This window comes from Diuraphis noxia, unplaced genomic scaffold (genome assembly GCF_037042655.1).
Source record: "Diuraphis noxia isolate RWA-SAM2 unplaced genomic scaffold, SU_Dnox_SAM2 contig0003, whole genome shotgun sequence".
In the NCBI taxonomy this organism is placed as follows: Eukaryota; Metazoa; Arthropoda; class Insecta; order Hemiptera; family Aphididae; genus Diuraphis; species Diuraphis noxia.
In genome coordinates, this window is record NW_028301713.1 from 64,106,229 (window position 1) to 64,130,158 (window position 23,930).

Consider the following 23,930-nt stretch of genomic DNA (forward strand, 5'->3'; position numbering starts at 1 on the left):
GATGGTCGATATAATCTGATAGTATTAATACGTTTCTCTTTGTTTCCCTCTGTAGGATAACTGAAGACTTTAAGTTACAAACCCATGGTCTGGACTCACCGCATCATCAGGGCTTGTACGGAGGCCTTGGTCACTCACCCACTTCCGGTTCACCTTGCTCTGTGTACGCTTACCAGCCGTACCACCGAAACTACGTCGCCGGCCAGTTCCATCAGTCGACGGCCGTCGAAATCCAACAGCAGCAACAGCAGCAGATACCAGTAACCCAAATGGTGGTACCACCTTCGCTGTCAGCGCAAAAGTCTCCGGACGATGCGGCTTGTTGGCTGCAGCATAATGGAGGTGGATCGGCTTTCGAACACCACCTGCACCACCAACAGCAGCTGTCATCGGCGTACCAATCTCATCATCAGCAGCGGCAGCAGGATACCAACGGTATGACTGGAAGCAGCCAACAGCAGCAGCAGCAACAACAACAGACGTCTAAGATGACGCAGCAACAGCAACAGAAGGCGGTCAAAGAGCAACGGATCCGGAGACCCATGAACGCGTTCATGGTATGGGCAAAGGTGGAGCGGAAAAAGTTAGCTGACGAAAATCCTGACTTGCATAACGCTGATCTCAGCAAGATGCTCGGTGAGTACCTTAAAATTACATTCGGTAGTTGTAGGTTGTAGGTTGTAGGTTGTTAAGGAGTGAAAAAATGATATAATATAATTCATTAGTATATCGTTCTATGTTATCTTCAGTGACGTTGAAGTTGTGAGGCTACTGTGCTACTGTGAACCCATAACAGCACGTTTTCTTAGAGACCACCAATGATCAATATCCCTAATAATCATAATATTATTATAGGGTCGTGCATTTAGTTATATACCTAAAGATTTCATATTGGCTATATAGTAGTGACTCGTCGCCTATATAATAATTGTAGTTGTATTAATATTTATGACTTATACAAATACGTCATGACGCAAAATAATGGATGGTCATGTTATTATTTTATAATAATATTATATTGTATTTTCGCAGTTGGGTGTCAAGTAAACTGCTATAAAGTCATTAAGAATGCATCTTTAGGGTTAAGTTAGTGAGTTCATAAAATATATTATAATAATTAATAAATAATATAGTTTATATTATATCCTATTATTGTAGTAGCGAAACCTCGTCGCATATTAGTTAGTTACGCAAAGCATATTACAAGCATTCGGTGTGTGTAACAATCTCAAATTCTTGTCATCATGATTTCTGCGTGTATTTTATTTTGTTGTTTGAATTATGTATTATAAATATTAATTCAATATACTTTCTGTCCAGAAAAACTATCTTTCGTTTATGTTACTTTACATACGAAAGGCAAGTCATATATCTTGGGGATAATGAGAATATATATTTTAGACTCTATATTTACAATAAATAAAAAAGTGAAAACGTGCATGTTTAAGACCACGTATATACTGAGTGTCTCTCGTGGATCTGACATACCTATTTATATATAATTTAAACATAGGTACATCGAAGGACTATATAATATTTCGATTGCATCCGGTCGTCGTCAATCAACTGTATATACCAATATTTTATCGAAAATTCGTTCACCTGCTTCACACAACGGTAATTTTTTTTCCTAAAATTCACTTCGCCCCCACACGGCATTTTAGGTAGGTAACTATTGCGACCCGTGTATAACAACAGTTCCGTCGCAGCTGTTTTCGGCCGCAGCGGTGCTATAATATATACGCGCGCGGATAACATCGACGCACACCTGTTACAATATTTTTCGCCGGTAGGTAGCCACCTAGCCGAGAATTGCTGAATAATATAGGTCCTCGTGCTATACGCGTGGCCAAAACAATAGGGTAGTAAGTCGCTAAAAGTTGCGCAAATAAAAAAAAATATAAATAAATAATAACAAACACACGGACTCGTATATACGACCCGTCACGCATACACATATGCACATGCGTCATTATAGGTACATAGTGTGTACACATTGTCTTTGTCCTCTATTATTTGTACAAAGGCGATATATATATATATATATCATATACCTATACGTATATTTTTACTGAGCAACACGAGCTCGGTATCTTATTGCGCGCGCCAAACCCGACATATCCATATAAGGGCCAAATGCATTAACCTCGCGACGACGGCAGAACAAATAGAACAAAACGCCCCTGTTTGTATTTAAATCGTGTATCCCTTTTTCTTTATTATTATTACTATTTTTATTTTCTTATCTAACTTCACTTTTTATTTTTAATACGCTCGCCCTTCACTCGTGCCGAACTCTTCTGCCTGCACTACTGCCGCCGCCGCCACCTCGTCTGTGCCGTTCGTTTAAACGTAATATCTATATAATATATAATATAATATAGTTTATAATATAATATATAATATAGTTTTATATTTTATTAGAACGTGCCGTACGACGACTTTGCTAATGTCAATTAAATGTGCGGAAATTCGTATAATCACTGCAATATTATTTACATTTACAGTCAAACCGGTTGGTTACCTTAGAAAATTCGATATATCGCACTGCCACCGACGTTGTCGTCCTCATATCTAATCCTTGCACAAAGTCGTTTTTATTTTTTAACGCAATACCTATATGATCACCCTCACGTATATATATCACGTACAATGATAAAACGCCGTCGTTTATGACTTATAAGTATAATTATATGTATAAAAAATAAAAACAAACACAATTCACGATTACACTCTGTGAACATAATGTACACAATCGTTATTTTTTTTTTTATTGAAATGTGTCCTACACAAATGTTTATTTTTAAGTTATCTAACACGTGATTCGATTGGTAAGTTAAAACTGTTTAATAACTGTATCGTACTTCTGTAGCTAATACTTGTTACAATAATATAATTGTTGAGAGTAAAATTATGTTATTAATTCGTGTCTTGTATAAATATTCAGAATATTTTAAAAACCAAGCGGATGTCTAATAACACAATAGATGGTAATCAAAATATCTCTTGTTCGACTGTGCTATTTGCTCGTTTCAATTAAAAGCCATACGCATTAATAATATTGATAAGATCTTCAACAGTAATCGTTGTCCGCTAACATAAAAAACACACTACCGAATACAATAAAAAGTGATATATTCATTGATATAGTATAACACACTTTTTTTTTTAAACTATCGTACAAGCGATTGGCTTTGAAATGCATCTGGATGTACATATAATGAAGTTCGATTTAAATATATTATTATGCAATTGGAAACTCGATTTTACAAAATATATAATTAAATAAATGTCTGCTAACAGTTATATATTCTTAAATAATAATAATATAAACTTGTTTGCATACTGGTGAATTTATTTCGTTATTCGATTTTTTGATTGGTGGACTTACGTGAAGGATTTCAATATCATACATGACTTACAGTTTAGTTTAAAAGGCTCAGACTTAAATGGTATTCCGTTCCAATGCAGAACTTTACTTAGGTCTGTATTATATATGTAGTTACACATTATAGTTTCTTCGAATTTTAACTCGAATTCCCAAACAAACCGATTGTTCTTACGTTGAAAATATATAGCAAATGTGAATATTTTGTAGTACCTAGTACCTTCATAGTTATTAATGATATTATGTATAGTAGCAGACTTATGTATCGATGATTTAGTATAGGTAGTATCTAATTTTGAGTACATCGATTTAGTCAATCACAACGTTTGTGGCATTAGTATAGTCATGTTATGTATATTAAATTTAATTTTTGACAACAATTGCTGGTACTGAATTATCGTACATTCGTATGTAACATAGCGCGTTAACAAAAAAAGGTATTTCCTCATATATTGTTTTTTATTCAACGAGATATGAACGCGATTCAACACGTTCAGCCTGTCCAAGACTCCTCGAAAATAACCGTCGCCGTAGTGGGACAATGATCGTGTAATGACGTGTACATTATTGTTTTACCGTTTAGACGTTTAGACGTTCTACTGTTTTTACGAGCTGACTATATATATAATATATTATGTATTAATATGTACAAAATGAATATTCGAAACGCACCGAAATGTCAATCGGCTCGTCGACGTCATCACCACGCAGTCTCATGATTTCGTTTTGTTTTTTACCCTGTTCCCTTAATCGTTTCGACCGAAATGTAGTTTTTATTTTCGGCACACGGAGGAAACTCGTAAAAATATTGTAATAATATCGTAACTATAATCTATATGTAGGTATACGCGTAATATCTACGTATAATATAACCTATATTATATGATTTCGGCCAGCTGTGAAAATAATAAATAAAAATGAAAAAACGCTTTCCGAACGCGTTAGACGTAAAAGTCCACCGCCGCCACCACATAAAAAGATAAGGAGGCGGTTGAGCTGTTTTTTACCATATATATTATATATTATAGTTTATAATATAGGTATATAATATGCTACATATTATACATATATAATATATAGTAAGAGGCGTTGGCCGAGGCACACACGATGCGTATGCTCCAACAGACCGACATTGGAGTTCATAGGTCACCTCGACTCGTTATGTTTTATGGTTCTGGTTACATTTTGCGTTGTTTTTTTATCTTAATCCTTTTTCGCGCGCGCTTTGACCGCAACTCTGGTAATGTTATTAGGTATATATAAGAATAGGCTTAAACGCGTCTTTTACTTTCGCCCCACTACCAACACTCAACGAACACATTTTCACACACATACATACAGGTATGCTCAGCTGTGGCTTCTTCGGAGTGGGTTTTTATTTATTTTTTTCAATTTGAATGTTCGCGCTTCTCACTTGACTACCAAACGCTGCCGCCACAGCCCCCCGCGGGGCATATATAGGACCCGTGGGCGCGACTCCTGCTGGTGACAACAAGCCTTCCGGCATGTCCTTTATTTTATGGCTCGAAAATGGTTGTTGTTTCTTTATTTTATACTTTCAGTAAATTTTTATTTCGTTTTTTCCCCCAATATTATCGCAGTTCGAATCGGAACATATTTAACCGTCTTACAAATCCGTCGTACATAAGTTCAGTAGACAACATAATAATTTTGTCCAAACTTGTTTTTCTCGAATTTTTATCAATTTTTCTTAAATAAAATCACGGAGTTCGTGTGGTTTATTAAATCTCGTATCTCAAATGCGACAACAAAAAGTTCGGATCACAAATATTTGAAACGACACGCGGTCGAGATACCCATCTAGCATCGACTTACAGACTTACAGATCTCATATTATACATAAAATAACTCGCTTTTTTTCTGTAAATACCTGCCATCAGTTCGTTTATTTTTTACACGGAAATTGTTGTTTTAAAATACTCTCGCGGTGATGACGACGGCCATGTTGAAAAGCAAGAAGTATCATTAGATTTATTTGGAATTTATTTTTTTGAAGCTCTCGCACAAATCATATTTATTAGTTTTAAACACGTGTTCGGTGTTATAGCAGTATACGTATAAAATTGTGTAATATTAATATTTTAACTTGATATAGAACCGAAATTAAATTTTTACTCTTGCACTTTACCTACTGTTGTGTACTATTGTTAAGTCATGCAACAGTATTACGAATCGTTTTGCTATGTAATAAAATAGTAGATATACAATATCGTGAATACCCAATAATAATGTCTGCAGGTATAGGCCATCGGCAACTAAAGGAGTACACTCTCAAGGTCCGAGATTAATTAAGACGCCCGGCTGAATCGGTTCGGTTGGATAGCGCAAGGTTATAGACGAGTTACACAACCATAATATTATAATATATGGACCCGCCGTGGTATAAATGTATACATACCTAAGTATTTTTTCTCCTCTTTTACGTCAAAAATTGATTACAAAAGACTTGAAAACAAAAAATATTAAACCCCGACAGTAGTGTGACGGCCGTTGGCGACGTTTATATTTTTATTTTCATTGGCGTTATTCTTATCATTGGAAATAATAATAATAATAATTATTATTATTATTATTTTATTTTTATGACAATCATAATATTTTACATTATTTTTATATTTTTATATTATAATATCATAATGTATTAAATTATAAATACATATACCTATCGTCGTCGTAGTAGACTATATTAAATTATTATGATACCGTCGTCGCCGAAAGGCCCAGCGCGTACGGCTCCTGTCCCGGACATAAACACCGACGAATGTGTGTACTAATAATCTATTAGTAAGTCTGGTGTAGTAATAACTGAAGATTTACCGGTGACGATAATGTATACAAAGAAACCGCTATTGTGTCCGGAGCCACTGCGTAATTTATGGTTTTAAAATGGGTTCTATCTAGAAGCCGGTATATATGTGAGATGAGATTTATAATATATAAACATACCTACAAACACACACACTCACACACAACACACACAACTACACAAGAGAAGAAACTGAACCAGAATAAGGTACCGTTTGCCGCCAGCATGTGTTGGGGTGTGTGTGCGCGTGCGCGCACGCGCTTGTATATATACCAACTCTAACATGACAATATCGCTGACAGACCGCCAGAGGCATGGATTCGGCGGCAGCGGTCGCGCGGCATATATGTATACGGTTTTCTTTTCATGTATATGATAATAATATTTGTAATTTAAATCAGCATTATAGTATAAAAAGATCTGGTTTGTGTGCGCAAAAAAAAAAAAATAACAATATGGGTATACACATTATTTTATAATATATACCTATAACCCAGCTGAACCTCTCGCCACGCAGCAGTAGTATCGAAAGAAAGATAGTCTTGCTGGAATAAAAATGTCAATGTATGACAGTCTCTGGCCATTTGTTCGCCGATCGTGTACATTGTGTATGTATAATATGTGTTTGTGCCTGTGCATTTTTTCTATTCCGTTTGTATAATCTAATAAAGTTAAATAAACGGTCGTCTCTTGTTATTCGATTAATCGTAAACGTATTTGTATAAAATGTATGTGCTTATATTATAGATACCTTTTATAGATTATTCAGATTTTTTTTTAGGCATTTAGATCGTCTGTTTTATAATACAGTTATGTATATGTATAATATGTACTTTATCTCTTATTTAACGTTCGGCTCATCGTACTTTTAATTACATTTAATATTTCAAATGATTCTTTGAATATTAAATATTTGGGATTTTCAATGCATATCGGACATATTTCAATGATAATAACCTATATGACTATTGTATTGGGTTTATATATGCGATTGTAATAAGAAGTACGAGTTTATATATTAATAATAAACTAGTAAAGATCTTATTTGATTACAATATATATTACCAACTATACCTACCTATAATATAATTGATTGTGCGGCTTGGTGAGGCGCGGTCGTACGCTCAATCTGCGGAAACGCACTGAGCGTACGTACCGGCCGCAGTTGCTAGCTCCCGGATGGGTGACCACCCGGTATTTTTAGCAACATATCCTTTCCACACATACACAAACACGTGTTACAACCCTACCCTCTTAAAAACCTACAAAAATAACCCCTACCGTACCACCCCACACCCAATGACCTATGTTGTCGCGGGTTCTCTTAAAAAAAAATATATATAATTGAACATGACGTTAATAAGTTAGAATTATACGAGTGTATGGTACTTTTGGGATTTTTTTTCAACAGGGTATTGAGAACCGAGGGAGGGACTGCTATTGGCATCATGTCTTTCATCGGATTTCACTTGCAGGCTAAATCAATTGTCCAATTTATATTTTTAATTTAAAATGATGAATATTATACGTGTTATACCTTTAATCTATGTATATATTTTATTATGAATAAAATATTAATTGAACCAAATTAAATTCAGTACATAATGTTGAAATTATCTAGATACAAAAACATATTTGCATTAATTTGAATGATGTTAATAAAATTAGAGCATTATTGAGTCGTGGATACTAAATTAATAATCGTATAATCATCGCAAAACTTAACTACATACATATATTTATTATTTTTAAAAGGATATGCATGCACTTGTTTTGAATACAGAATAGCTATACATCGACTACAACGTCCTTATATATTCTTCGGTTCACAGGTTAACGAAAAATAAACCTGTGCGATATTCATCATGTACCTATAATTTTATATTATTTTTGTTACCGTCGTTATATTTGTATGAAAATCTCACGTTATCTCAGTTCGTTTCGATTCCGGATAATTGTAGATACTTGTATACTAAGACTTATATTTTAAATCGATTTCAGTGTAAACGATTTGTGGTCGAACGCGTTCAGTTGACATTTGTCATTTTTTATTTTGAATCAATGCGTGATATTCTGTTGTGTGATTTTTTACTGAATGCAAAAATACTTAACCGTTGTTATTGGTGAACAGAGATGACCATTCTAAAATGTAAAAAATAAAAAGTCTAGAGCACGCGTGTACGAATCTTCCACTGCAGACGGTTAGCCGCCGGGCACTCCACTTGTTGCGCGCCACCTGTGCCTTTACAACTCTATATACACGTCACGTTTATTGTGATTGACGCCGAGTACGCGGCATTCCCATCGTTCAGTTTTACAGACCCCTTTCGGATTCTTTGTTATTACTCATTTGATCATTATAATAAATACGAAATATGCGGTGATGGCGATGGCAGCGTTGGATTGTGCAGCATATTATCGATTGGTGATTTACGATTATTTTAGATGAAATAACACCTCTCGGCAAAAGGTTCAAAGTGAAATCCCACCGCAAGTACCTCTTTTACGAGCATCAACTACTTCTGCCCCTCTCTCGATTTTTCGAAAACTCATGAATTCCTACAGTAATTTACCTAACTCAGTTAAACGTTTCACGCTGATTTTCTTAACATTTTCGATCATTTTAGAATAAATCCGCGTACCTATCATCAGTGCATTGCGTATATTGTACCGCCCATACATAGTTTCACAGAACGTTATCGCTTTTTAAAATTCGTAAAGACTCAATAATGGTTTTTGTGTTGTTGCCGTCGTTGTGGACGAACATGAGTGGGTGCTATTTTTACAGTATAATCTAATAGTGCAGCGTAACTACAATTGAGTAATGTCGCACATTGGCGACAGACTAACAAATTAATCCGAATAAATGACTATAGATTAACGTTTACGACTATATGAGTACCTCTACATCATTATCGATGGCAAAACAAAAAACAATTTACATTTACGTATTGTCCTGCTTAAAATCATTACTGTCAAGGTTTTTTCATGCCGTGAGATGTAAATATATATCATATTATATATTATATTGTAGCTTTGAGTGCGAGAGTATGTGTAGGCTTATGAGATTATGTTTATTGTTTTCGAGGGACTTATATAATGTTGTATATAATAATATTAACAATGGTATTCTAATACCCACTAAATTATTTTAAGATTGAGATTTAGTGGCAATTTTTTTTATAGATCACTTAAACTTCTAATACACAATATTATGCAGTAATACGTTGTAATTTGTAGTATACATATATAATTATTTTAAAACATGGACGTCACATTTAATATAACGTCGATTAAAATTGTATTATTGTACTGAAAAATTATTTGATGGAATTTATCTTTTTTCAAAATATTAAAAAAAATTTACAGAAACCTTTTTTAATAATTAATATATAAATATATAACCTATGTAACATATATAAATGTACACAATTGCTTGATTTCTATTAATTTTCAATATATACTTATTTCTAAGGACTATATAGGTTATATTTCTTGAAAAATTGCAGCTTAAAATGATTCTAAATTTCCGAAGTTAAGATTATCATCGTATTTAATTTAAATGTATGCATATATTATAGTATATTGCATGCAGAGTGTAGTTTTATTTAAAATATAATTTTAATACATGGTATTGTAGTTAGGTATATACCTAACTACCTAAGTCTTGTATCAGCATATAAATTTCAACAATACCTATACGCATTAAACAATATCTGAAATCAAATAGTTTATTTAAGTAAACCTTAATATTAGATAGAATTTTTAGAACGAACTAATTTTCAAGTAATTAAAATACCTACCTAATAAATGTACTCGCGTATACGTTATTTGGTACGTACTATATACCTACTATACAATACTAATGCCTTTTAGAACCAAAATCGTGTCAGGAAAGTGTTTAAGAAGGTACATTTTCGGAGCATTGTACCTATACCGATTAATTCAAAAAACACGTAAACAATAGAAGTAGCTGCGGTGTAAGTATAGGTATTATACAAAACCAAATTATTTAATTCTTTAATATTTACTTGCACCATGGCATAATAAATTGTATCTGCTTGATTCACCAATGGATAAAACTATAAACGCAATACGCATTCACAAACAACGAAAATGTGAAAATTTGAGAATTGGACAATGGAGACGGTGTGGAGAAAACTACTCCGACAAATGTTATTTTATCTGACCAACGGAAACTATCGAGATATTCGATCTCCCCGAGAATTGTATACAATATAATATTACGTCAATAGCCAAGGCGACAGTGTAGCATGCTTACTGCAATACTGCAATCGAACCACGCAGGCTTAAAACCTCACCGGAAATAGGCAATAGTTTTCCATTTGCGTCGTTTCGCGGATCACATCGTGTGGATGTTTATAAGCCTACGGTCTTCGCTATGCTGAAAACCTCGATAAAATTAGTCGAGGCGATCGTTGTCCAAATCGTTGTACACGATATATCTACTCGTTCATTCCGGTTTTGCATTATTTCCCATTGGTTATCAAAATTATATGAGAATAATGGTTGAACGCTTTTGGCGTCGCTATTTTTGAGTAAGTGTGAATGTGTGTATTGTGTATGTGTATGTAGTGTTGTGCATTGTGACCAAAACTACGAAACGAAATGCACGTTTACAGAGTGTAACAAAAAATTGAAATAAAAATAATATGGATTTTATATCACAAATGACACAAACTACTTCTATATTATGCATTTGTTTCCCGTCGTATAGGAATAATGACAATAATTACATGCGACGTTTATTTAGAATTTATTGTATATATTTATGTAATTACGCGTATAATCTGACTAGGTACTTGAGTAGATATTATTGTAAAGGTTTGCAAAATCTAAGTAAAACCTTGATAAAATAATTATAATAAAATAAGCGTAAATATAGTAGTGTACACCCATATATACATATATTATTTAGTTTAATTGTGCAATTTTGAATTTTATAATCGCTTCGTTTATTATTCATAAATTATACTTAGTGATGTGGATTCTCTTTATTATTATAAGAAAATACAGAATTGGGTTCCCGGGACAAAATAGAATGTTCAAATTGGTTTCCATTATAATATATGACTTACCATCATATCATTCAACTCATATGATGGGCAAATAAAAAATATCGTTAAATCTTCTGACTGTCACTGTCCATCAAAAATGTAAGCAGAATTTCCATCTAACTCAGAACAAACTACATATTATTAATGCGAATCATTTGATGAAAACTCTATCCAAAACTGTATTTTATTCCCCCTCTCTGAAATACATTTTTGTTATTTGAAAAAAAAATCCAATATAAAACATACCAAACTAAAGTTAAGAAAAACAATTGAAAATTTTTGTGAAAACCGTATGTATTGTAAATCTCAATATTTCATACCTTATAAATTATTTTAATAGTTATTAATTTGAATTAACTTCGACTATTATTATATAAATATTTTATTATTATTTTATATTATGTCGACCATTTGGTATGTATTTAGGTATTAAGGTAAAACTTAATGCTTATAATATCTATGTATACACTATATAGATTGACTTGCAACGCAAACGTTTTAACCACAATTGTAGTTGAAAAAGTTAATTTTATTATATAAACATATTATATAGTTTAAAATAAAGTTTTATCATGATTGTGGTTTATAAGGTTACAGCGTGAATTCTGAGAGGCTTAGGAATTGAAGACGAAAGTTCTCATAAATAGTACGTTTTAGTCTTTAGATAACAGTGTATGTAAACTATTATACCTAATATATTATTATTTGTTTGTATAGTAGTACAAACATAGCTTTTTATCGATATTAATGTAGTTTGTATGATTAGGTAATTCGGTGCTTGTGTTATAATCAGTACTCAGCGTCTCAGCTGGTATACTACATTTAAAAACTGACTACCGAGTTATATATTATAACAATAGGATTGCTTATAAATAATAATAACTATTGATAATTATAAACACATATTAAATATTATAAATTAACAATTGTATGAATATGATGATTTGCCTGCAATTATTTAATATTGTTCCAAACAGGTAGGTTACAATAATTGTCCTAAACACCTACGCAATTTATTACTATTGATCAAATAGGCAATAGCGTACTTTGTCTTATTTCATTATATGCTTATTAATTATATCTAGTAATAAACTTAAACTGCAAAGATGATTTAATACTGATTGTATCGATGTTACGTTTACATTATATTAAATAGGTATTAAATACGTACCTAACACTACTTATACTATATACCTATATGTTTATAAGGAATAAAAAAAATTCAACGGGCACAATTTACACTTATAGTGGATAAATATACGTGCGTAAAAATAAACTCAACAAGTGTCGTCTGCGTGGCATGGCTTTTGTAACAACTTGTATAATATATGACTGTACCCGACACTCGTATAATATATATTTACGTAAATTGCTTGCCGACAAAGGAAGGGATGTCTGTGGTCATTCGCGCGGTTATAAACCCCGTCGGCGTATGATTATTATAATATATTGTAAATGTAGGTATAGTATGCTGTTTTATAATGTTTTAATTATTTTAATTGTGCTGATTTCCATATAAAGCCATATATATATATATATGCAATATATGTATAGGCATATATATTATATACATTATACCTATTATACCTTCCTATAATATTTTCCTCTATTATATCATTGCAGCCGCTGTATCTTTATAGGCATCGACTCGACTCTTTTCCGTCGAATCGCCTATGTATAATATAATTATATAATAATATTAGTAACACAAACCCCAAGGTGACGGCGGCGTCGGCGATGATGATAATAATATAACGTTTTTGTATATCGGCTCGATGCACTGCCGCCGTCGTCGTTCCATACTTAGACTTTGGCGACTATTATATATTATATATACGACGTGCGTGTAGACGTTTAGTTTGTTTGTGTGTGTGTGTGTACACTGCTCGCGCGATGAATATTTATAAGGGATATATTACGATTTGCATATTATACGTTTGGAAAAAAAAAGTAACCGTCCATCTGTCCTTGGTTGCGATTGGTCATTTGAATAAAATTTCCACAGTACACTATTTTTTTCCGTTCTCAATTTATTTCACCTTACCGACGCCGCCGCCACCGCTTCTCTTCGGGTCGCCTGCAGTCAGCCCTATACAGCGTGCACCAAGTTCGCAGATTATAATAATAATAATATGTCGCCACCGCCACCGACGGTTTACTGGGTTCGCATTTATTTATTATTTTTTTTATTATAATTTTTTTCTTCTTGCGTTCTCCGCTCGAATGGTATCCGTCGGACCCGTCGACAGACTCCGCCGCGTAACCGGTTACACGGACGCCGCCGCCGCCGATATTTGTGCGTGATTCCGTATAGGCGGAGCTTGGGGGACGGGTTATGCGCAGCGTTTTTCCCCTACCCGGTTCGGCGGACGACCTCCTCTCTTCGGCAGTGGTGGCTGTCGCCTCAGCGGCCTACGAAATCTTGCCGCAAGCGCACGTGCACACCGCCAAACCGATATCATTATTATTATATAATTAAAATATATTAATATTCCTATTTATTATTTGATTGCATCTGTACCTATATAATACAATATAATATATATTATTATTCGCGTCATATGTGCCCCGTATACTGCAGCCTACAATCGTTGAATCTTTTAACCACTCCCGGAGAGCCGTGCAGGCCAATAATAATTATGATTCCTCGTATAATATACCCTTCGAAACTCGATAGTAGGTCTAAAATAATAGGTATATACCGAAATCGACATAGATTTTCTGATAAAAATTAATATGATAACGGTTTATCAGTTGTCACGATTTGATATAATTCGTTAAATGGTTGATTAATAAAGCATATTGATCGCTTTATTTTTGAATTTAGCTATAATAGGTATACAAATTTTTCTATATAGGTATATAAAACTATAAGTTCTTACGCTTTTATATGATATTATAGATACAATAACAAAAATTAATTATGATGGGGATTAAGTTAATACAACTTTTTTTTAATCATTGAAGTTATAATACTTGATATTACCCATCTCTTTATTTAGGTATACGGATATAGATTATTTTAATTTAAACAGTTTTAATATCATCTATATATAATACATAGCTTAGATATATACGGTATACTTTATATTATGTATCTTCTAAGAATCAGTCTTCTTTAGTCCTTCAGTATTTGTATAATATGCATTTTTGCTGCCAAGTTCCTTGATTTACTATTATCAAATATTGGTGAACTGTTTTTATTTCATTAAAATATATTCGCCATACATGACGAGTAACTCTATAATATATTATTATTATATATAATATAGGTACGCCCGTTTATCCATATATATCTTTAAATGCACGCACTTATTTTATACGTAAAAATAGCCGTCGTACCTATTCGTTACAATATTCGTTTTCGACATAATTCCTGCAATTGCATGTCTGTCCACGTTTGTATATGTAAATTATATTTTGTTAATAACCGTGTGCAGCTGACCGTGTAGTATAAAATTGCTTTAACCATAACCTTCGGACCGATTCGGCGCGTTTTAAAGCTATGTAAAGTTATGTAATATGTATATCCCTATAACTATTGCTGCTTCTACCTGTAAATGTTTATAGATTAAGTATACACTTAATTTTCACCATATTATATATCTTTTGAATTTCTTCTTTACGCGTGATTTTAACAATATTAAATTATAATACTTAATGTCTGATAATATTTAATAATTCTTGACAATTTCGCCATTTCATGAGATAGTCTTAGTTGACTTAGTATGATTCGCATGATGCTATAATTCTGATTTTACGGTAGTAGTATTTTATAGTAGCAGTGCTTATATTCTAAGCTATATTTAGCAAAAATGTATGTATTATCCTTTCAAACGACGATACGACTTTTAGATTACATTTAAGAATAAAATAAAATATTTAAATGGTATAGGTAGGTATAGAATATATTATTTAGCTTAAACGATGTATTATTAAAATTTTATCAATGAGAATTACGTAATATTATATGTTGATAATTATTCAGTCATTTTCCTATCCAAACTTGACCTCAGTTATCTTATAGGTACGTGTTTATGGTTTTTATTTACTTATATGACTGAGTTTAAGTTGTTTAATCATTTTCCACAAGTATATTGTATGGATAATACAATATAATATACTACTACAGGTACAACGTATATAAGTTGTATAACTATTATAATTTGAGTCCCTTAAAACATTATTTTCGTATTTATATACATATATCGTATATATAGCAATATGTATTATTCAAAAACCAAAAGACTTTATAACAGTATCGATATACAGGTATAATAAACATGTACCCGGGAATCAACTCCTATACTGCAAACTACCTTAATTTACTTCACTTGATTGTTTACGTATACTTAAAACAATATTATTCCGATTGTTAATTTATTCGTTTTTTGCGTTAGCCTATTAATATTATAACTACATTATCATATTATTTTATAGGTAAAACCATTGATTATAAATACTAGTAATAGTATTTATAATCAATGGTAAAACCTATAATCCATAAGTAATATGACTGCTATGACGCTACGAGTGCATATTAAATTATTTTATATCCAAAAGTATTGTTATAGCTGCGTACTTTTTTCAAATAAAATTATAAAATTGTTTTTAAATTACTTTTAATGGCCGATTTGGTTGATTAAATCCTACGCGCAAGCTTTTCTCTGAAAAAAAGTAGATAGCCCATAATTAAGTTGATTTAACAAATAACGGTATACACGGTATTTATCTATAGATTTGTAAATTATTATTCCTTTTAGGTTCTGAGTGGAGCGAGAAATGTATTGATTTTACCATGAAGTGTGTTTTTTATTTTTATTTTTTTTTTTTTGTGTCTGTTATCACGATTTGGGACAGTATAAATGCTTATATTTTCGGCTTTAGTACCTATTGTTAGATCAGAAAGGGAATCTAGTTAGTACTTTGGGGGGTCAAAAGTAAAAAAATTCTCAATATTTTTCTAAATAATCGGGATAAACAAACTAAAAATTAAGGGAAAACTGAAAATTTTACGCACAATCAGTTTTCGACAAAATCGATTTTGGTTTTTGATGTAACTTTAAAACAAATTACGATATAGATACATTTATAGGCATATGCAATTTTCGATCATTATTAGTTTTTTTTTAAAATTAATATCGATAAAACTTTATTTGTTGAATAGAAATGTTTGAAAATTTAATTTAAGACACTTAACACATTGCTACAATAGCAGTTAATAAATAAAAGAAATTCATAGTCACAATTCTTTTTTATATAAGCATTCAAAGTTTGAATTTTGACAAAACACGTAAAAATCACGAAAATTCACAAATTGTAAAAAATCAGCCATTTGACTTAAATAAGTGTTTTTACCATATACATTTTTCTAAAAATCAGATTTACAAATTGGCTATATTGAATATTTCGAAAATTTTTTTTATCAATGTTTAAGTTTTTATTTTCAATATTACAAAATAAAAATTAAAAAATGTATTCTAAAAATGTAGCGCAAGTGTCTATGGATTATATTTAAAAGAAATTTAAAAAAAAATATTGATTATAACAAAAGTTATTTCATTTGTCAGAATGTCAGATCTCTTTGGGACACTCTGTATAGCGCACAGTACTGATTAGTTTGCTCCGTATTATTTAATTTTTTTTCTTGTGTAATAGTTATCCATTTTTTGTGATTTTTATTTCATTACAACAATAATAGTGAGCTTACAGACTTGTGTTGTTGTCGAGTCAGTCTGTCCAAAATCTCTTCCCTTTCAGTTTTCTTCGACACTTAAAGGTACAGTTTCAGTTATTTTATTTCTTATCTTCCAATTACAGTTCGTGTTATCGTACTGGTGCGTGTTATCACATTTTTTTTTTATAAGTATTCAAAGTTTGAATTTTGACAACATACGTAAAAATCACGAAAATTCATAAATTATTTTATGCTAGAAATTCATAAAAAATGTCTTTTTAAATCTAAGATTTGAAAATTTTTAATAATCTATAATATATCCTAGATAGATAAATTGCCTCCGCTCAAAATCGTTTTTCGTATATAACAATAATATAATTATATCATTGGACTCAAATTAAGTTCTATACATTACAGTAACCCACTGTACATTAGAGCGACATCCACGACTTTTTTTTAAATTAAATTAATTTTTTTGTTTTTCTTCAAGCACCGTAAATTGCTATTTTTTTTCTATGTTGTTTCAAATTTTAAAAATAATACATGGACCAACGTACCGATCTCTTTTTTTTGTTTCTTTCATCGTGTTCATCGCGTTTTCCGTTCAGCTGACCACGTACGTGTCAAACGTCCGTCGCGCGAGATGACATTACATTATATAATAGATATACACTTATACCTACATATTATACGGGGCGGTGCGGCGGCGGTGGTGGTCATTATGAATTACGACGGTATAAAAATGTCATAAAGGTGTGATCGGAGGAAGGGCGACGCGGGGTCGGATGCACACGCGCTGCAGACAACGGACGAGATGAATAAGAGAAGAAAAAAGGAAAAATTCGTAACGGTCGAAATTACCCCGATAATTATTGGCGTGGGGTATAAAGGTGAGTGCGTGTAATAACTACAACGACAGAGACCGTGCGCGCGGTGCAGAGCACGTGACAAAAACGACCCGGACGATTTGTATGCAAAACTGTGGGTGCTTATAATACACACAAACATACATATTATCTATTATATAGTAAAATAATAATAATCGTAATCATCACGAATCCCGAAAAAAATAACTCATAGATCCCGAGAACAATAGACGATCGCAATTAGCTGTTTAAACGTCCGTTTAGAGCCGCGTGGATCACGACTTGGAGTTTTATGTACACGCGCATGTAAAGCATTAAGGAAGTCGTGGAATAACGAAAATGAAAAATTTAATACACTATAATATTATTATAATAATCGATTTATACGTTTATTATACACACGCGCGCGTATACTATATAGTCGTATTATGTATATGATGCGTATGCGTTTTCTTACTCGCTGGACGAGGTGCGCTCCTTAACCCACTCGGTCGGCATGTACATATAAATTATTATTATTATTATACACATATACATGTATATATATATATATATATATATATGTTCATATATACCCCTTGTGTCGTATATATATATATATGTATATCATGTGTCGCTAGCCGCTATATCCCGATATTAGTGATTTCGTCATTCCGACCACGAATCCGACAGGAAACGCCTTTCGTCGCGCCCAACAAGCTCTCTGTGGCGGCGACGGCGGCGACGGGCGCATCATGAGCAATATATAATAATATTATATCTACGGAATAAATTATATAATATACACAACGAGTGCGGCCAAATATTATATATATTATATTTATGTTTTATTAATACTGTATATCATTATACGCGTATATCGTTATGTATGCCTATCGGTTTTTTTAAAATTTTGTTTATATTTCTTATAATTTTTCCGATGTAAAAATAATTTTGTAATTCTCGCACATATGCCATGTTATATGGTATGACGGCGGCGGTGAATCAAGAGAGAATATAAAATAGTATTCTATACCAATGTGTGTGCGTAAAGGAATAGCAGTGCGCGTATTACCGTATAGGTGGAATGTCGTATTGAATTTATCGGCATGGAAAATGATTTTGACACTTATCTGTTCCTATAATGGGGATATAAAAAAAAAATCGATACGCCGTTCCGCGATCAATGGGCCTTCACGGCCGGACTTTATGGAAATTCAATTGACTTATTAGATAATATCTTACCGATAGTTGTCATTATACCTATATTGGTAACATTATTACTAATGGCGTCAATGCGTCATGAGTTTTTTTTTTAAATTAATTTATTATGTTTGTGTAATAATATATTATGTACACATACTACTATTAGGATTTTTCATTTGATTTCATAAGGTCGCGCGTCGTAATAAAATAGTTGATAATTGTTTAAATAAGGTGGAATATGAACACGTATTATAAACGTTTTATCAACATTCAACATTTACAATTATAGTTTGTTTTTAGTTTTATATTTTCGTTTTAAAACTTCATACTTACATATGACGATCTTTTCGATATTTTTGCGCATATCAATTTCAGACATAGTTTTCTAATAGTCATCTAAAATAGCTATGTGTGTATAATATTATATTTATATACTATATACATTTTAAACGTGCGATTTGGCATTGTTTTGTATTTTAGGTGTTCTTAATGAAATTGATTACTTATAACTTATAAGTATGATATACATACAATTTATAATGTAATTTTACTTCCTTCTAATAGTACCTGATGGTAAAGAATAATACAAAATAATAATGATAAAAATATCAACTTGCAGGCTACTGGGTACTTTATATTTAATAAACGCAGCGTATACGCGTCCACTATACGTGACTCTACGCCACATAAGCCCGAGGCCGTGTCACTGTGTATAGTTATATATATATATATATATATATATATATATATATATATATATATTTATGCGATGACGTCCTGCCATGTGTCTTTTCATTCTATCTCACTCTATCTGTCATATATGAACGACCAGGAATTCTGCTGGTGCCGCCACCGACCCAGTGGAAATTTGTCCTACGGATAGGAAAAAAAAAAAATTCCACTGTAGCGCCGCCGCCTCGCGTCCGCCACACGTTTGATACCTACCTTACGTGTGGAATAAGTGACGATGAGCGATCAGAATGTTCGAGTTTTTTATTTTAGGTTTCCTTTAACATAAAAATTAAGATTTATATAGAATCCAACAGCGTGTATTTTAAAATCTATCTAAATGTATCTATTTAAATTATAGTATTTAATTTATAAATTTATAATTTTGATATTATATGCACAACGTACGTAATAATAATATTTTTCGTACGATTACAAATCTTGATGAATTTGAACACTAATGTTTTTACTTGAAATTAATTGAACATAAGTGAAGCAATTACAATACTTTCGAGTTACGCGCCGGTTAATGTTATGGCCATATACCTAGATTTATTTTAAAACAAACGTGATCGTATTTGATGAATCATCAAAAATTAAGAGTTAATGGCTACGTTATGCTTGTGATCATCGTATAAATGCATTTATGACGATATTTTTTGTGTTATGATAATTTCGTAATTGTTTTATCTGTTCAATTATCACATACTTTTTAAACTTTACTTCATACTTAAAAACAGTTTATTAATTAGTGAAAATATTCTATACATTGTATTAAAAATAATATTCAAAGATCAAACTTAATACCTACTACAGAAAATTGATGAATAATATTATAAAAATAAAAATCTTTGAACTCGTATAATAATAATTAGGTTATGAATTGATAATAAATAATAATTAATTTAAATTGTTTCTTATACTTAAACATTTTCATCATACACGTTATGTAAATCTAAAAAGACGTGTGTATTTTTAAATAATTATTTATTGTAAAAGCAAAAATTGTTTAATTTATTTATTTTTAAACTATTAAAATATGTTACCTACATAGAATATGTACATATAGTTAAAAATTGCAAAAAAAAAAAATTTCTTATGTATATAATTAAAGACATAGATAACTGTGATAATCAAGGTTATTCAGATAGGACCTTATATTTAGTGTACCTATATACGGCTATACCTATCTTTTTAACATTAAATATTTATTTATTTTTTCAAATATGTATCTTAATAATTTTAATAAACCCATTCATTGTTTATACCATGAATCTTTATTCTCCGTGTGGGTTGACTGGAGGCTATCAGAAGATTTCAAATCATTATAAAGGATACCTAACCTGCAATGATTCAATGGTGTAACTTCCAAAACCTAAGTCGGGAGTATATATTTTTCCGGGACTTATACAATATTAATTAAAGACATAAATTATGAAAGATTAAGTAAATAACATTTTAAAGTTTTAAACAGTTCAATATTAACTCTTACATCACATTTATTTTATTCAATAAAATGATACTACATGAATTCATGTTTACCATTAATGTTAATCACAAACGTCGCACACATTTTATAAAAACAAATAAAAATATTTATTAGAATTTAATAATTTATAACTATTGACTAAAATGTGTATGATTGGTCGAATGATCAAAAAATAAAATATTATTTAGGTGTAATTAAAATACCTATTGACTGCGTGATGATTTTTGAGATATTTTGTAATCACCGGTTTAAAACCATATTTCACGATGGATTTATTATTATTTAGTTAATTAAAATACATTGCATTATTATATCCTAATAATACAAATTATATATTTTTTATATTAGTTTTATACACCTTATGGCTACATAGCTTTAGGTCATGATATCGTTTTGTATTGTGGTGCGTAACACCAGTAGACAGCCGCAGCGGACGGCCATCTCGAACCGGCCCAATAATAATGGTCGTTATCAATCATATTAATATTATACCTATACAATTTCGGTGTGCATGTATTATTATTATTATTATTATTATTATATGTATACGTATACGTTGTATTTCGGAAACCGGTAGCACAGGCACGTGGGGAAACGATCGGCGCGCTAGACGACTATAATAATAAGAGACGACGTCCATTAACACACGCGTGCGCGTGTTCTCTCAATGTGTATCTTTCTCACTCACCTCTCACTTCCCTCTCTCTCCCTCGGAGTCATGAATGGGAAGTAAAAAAAAACCTAATAATAGTAATAATAATAAATAAATAAATAAATATACACACTAGCCGAGAAGCGTATATCCCGCGAAAGGTAGAAACCGAAATCGTGTAGGAGGACCGACGCGGTTACACTGTATCTATAACTATATATACATCATACACATTATACGTTGCATCGAAGACGATAATAATTATTATTGTCGGGGTGACCCGTAGCCGTCGAGTGATTCTCCTTGAGACAATAGACCGTTATAGAGAAATAATAATAATGATAATAATAATAATGTTATAATATTATGTCCTGCGTGATTTTTCGGAGGGGAACGAGGGGCGCCGCCCGACAGCGGTGCCCTATTATTATTATAACGCGAGCGCCGTTGCCAAACTTCGGATTCGAAACGCATCGCGGACTGTCGCGTGCGCGCGAATCAAGTTGTGTATGGGAATATAGGTAATAAAATTATAATCTACCCTGAAGCACGATAATAATATTATTGTTATTATCATTCCACACTGAAACATTATAACCCATCTTTATAAATATCGTTGTAAACAATTATTCATGCATATTTTTTTAACTTTCTGTAACTAATGGCCTTTGCTGTCGATGTTTTTGTGTGATCAATAAAAAAAAAAAAGAAACATTATCGTACAAATATCCGGGTGGGTATCTCCGCGGATTCTTTTAGGTGAATGAAGCGAGTAAAAGAAATATCCGTTTAGTGTATACCTATATCGGTAGGACCTACTAGATACGGACATATATCATTTAATATAAAATGGCACTGAATAAGCGAAAATCCTGCGCGTTATATATATATATATATTTAATAGTGGATATAAACCACATGAGACATGACAAATACATAAATAAACATAAAAAAAATACAGTCTTGCAATTTGCGTACCTATTATATGTGATTATATAGTGATTTCTATGTACAATAACTCTGAACTATAAACCTGCAGTAGAGAAGGGAAGGCAATCCTCAACTGACTACTAAGCGAATTAACATTTCAATTAATACACCAGAGTTCAGTAGAATTTAATCATGTAAAATAATAAAAATGTGTTTTCGGCATCAAGTATAGTAGGTATAAATGACGTGACGTGACGCCTTCTTAATTGATTTAAATACTAAAAAAAAAACATAATTTAGTATTTTTTAATATTTTTTTATTATTATTTTTTCATTCCCTTTATAGAGTTTATAGGTATAATATGAACTTTGGTAATATGTATTTTTATGGCATATATTTTACTTGATGTATTTAACCACATAGCTTCTAATTTCCTTTTAAGTATAAAACGAGGTTACAAAATTGTTCATTTAATAAAAATTAATGCCATGAAAAGCTATACATCTATATTCTCAAGGGCAGTCGAAAATCGGCTTCCGTTACGCAAAATATAATTAATAATAATAAAGTTACCTTCTATTAGCGGACAGCTACTCAGGATATTAATTAAATATTTATTTTTATAAGTATTTATGAAAAGAAATGAAATAAATATTTATTTTAAAATATATTTTTTAAGAAAGTTAAAATACTTTTTATTATAATTTTGTGATCATTCTCATAATTACATGGTTTAATATAATTTTTCATAACATTATGCATTAAGTAATTTATGTTAATACAATTGTTTTTTTAATTTCAAAATGTTAATGAGTTAAGTTTAATTAAATTTAACAAAAATAAAATTATCAGTTAAGTACTCTTTTTTTATTTTTTATTTTATTTTTTTGTACTAATTTAAATGGAATGCAATTATACATATATTATATATTACAACTTAAAACTCTTATCTCTTAATGATATGTACTATACATATATTTATGAAATTATTATTCTTATAAAAGGATGTGACAAGGATTTCGCTATCCATTTTTTTTATTATTATGATCATTATTTAAATATTTTATCTGCTTGAAATAGATATTTCTCTCTTAACTGTTGCTAATGT

General features: G+C 31.4%; 1 protein-coding gene across 1 annotated transcript in view; it reads left to right on the plus strand.

Moving 5' to 3' along the window:
- LOC107162724 (uncharacterized) overlaps positions 1-23,930 on the plus strand; it is an 86,700-nt gene that overhangs the window by 21,109 nt on the left and 41,661 nt on the right. Inside the window, exon 2 of the mRNA XM_015509736.2 lies at positions 56-636. Coding sequence (XP_015365222.2) covers positions 56-636 — 581 coding nt within the window. The remainder of the gene's footprint in view (positions 1-55; positions 637-23,930) is intronic.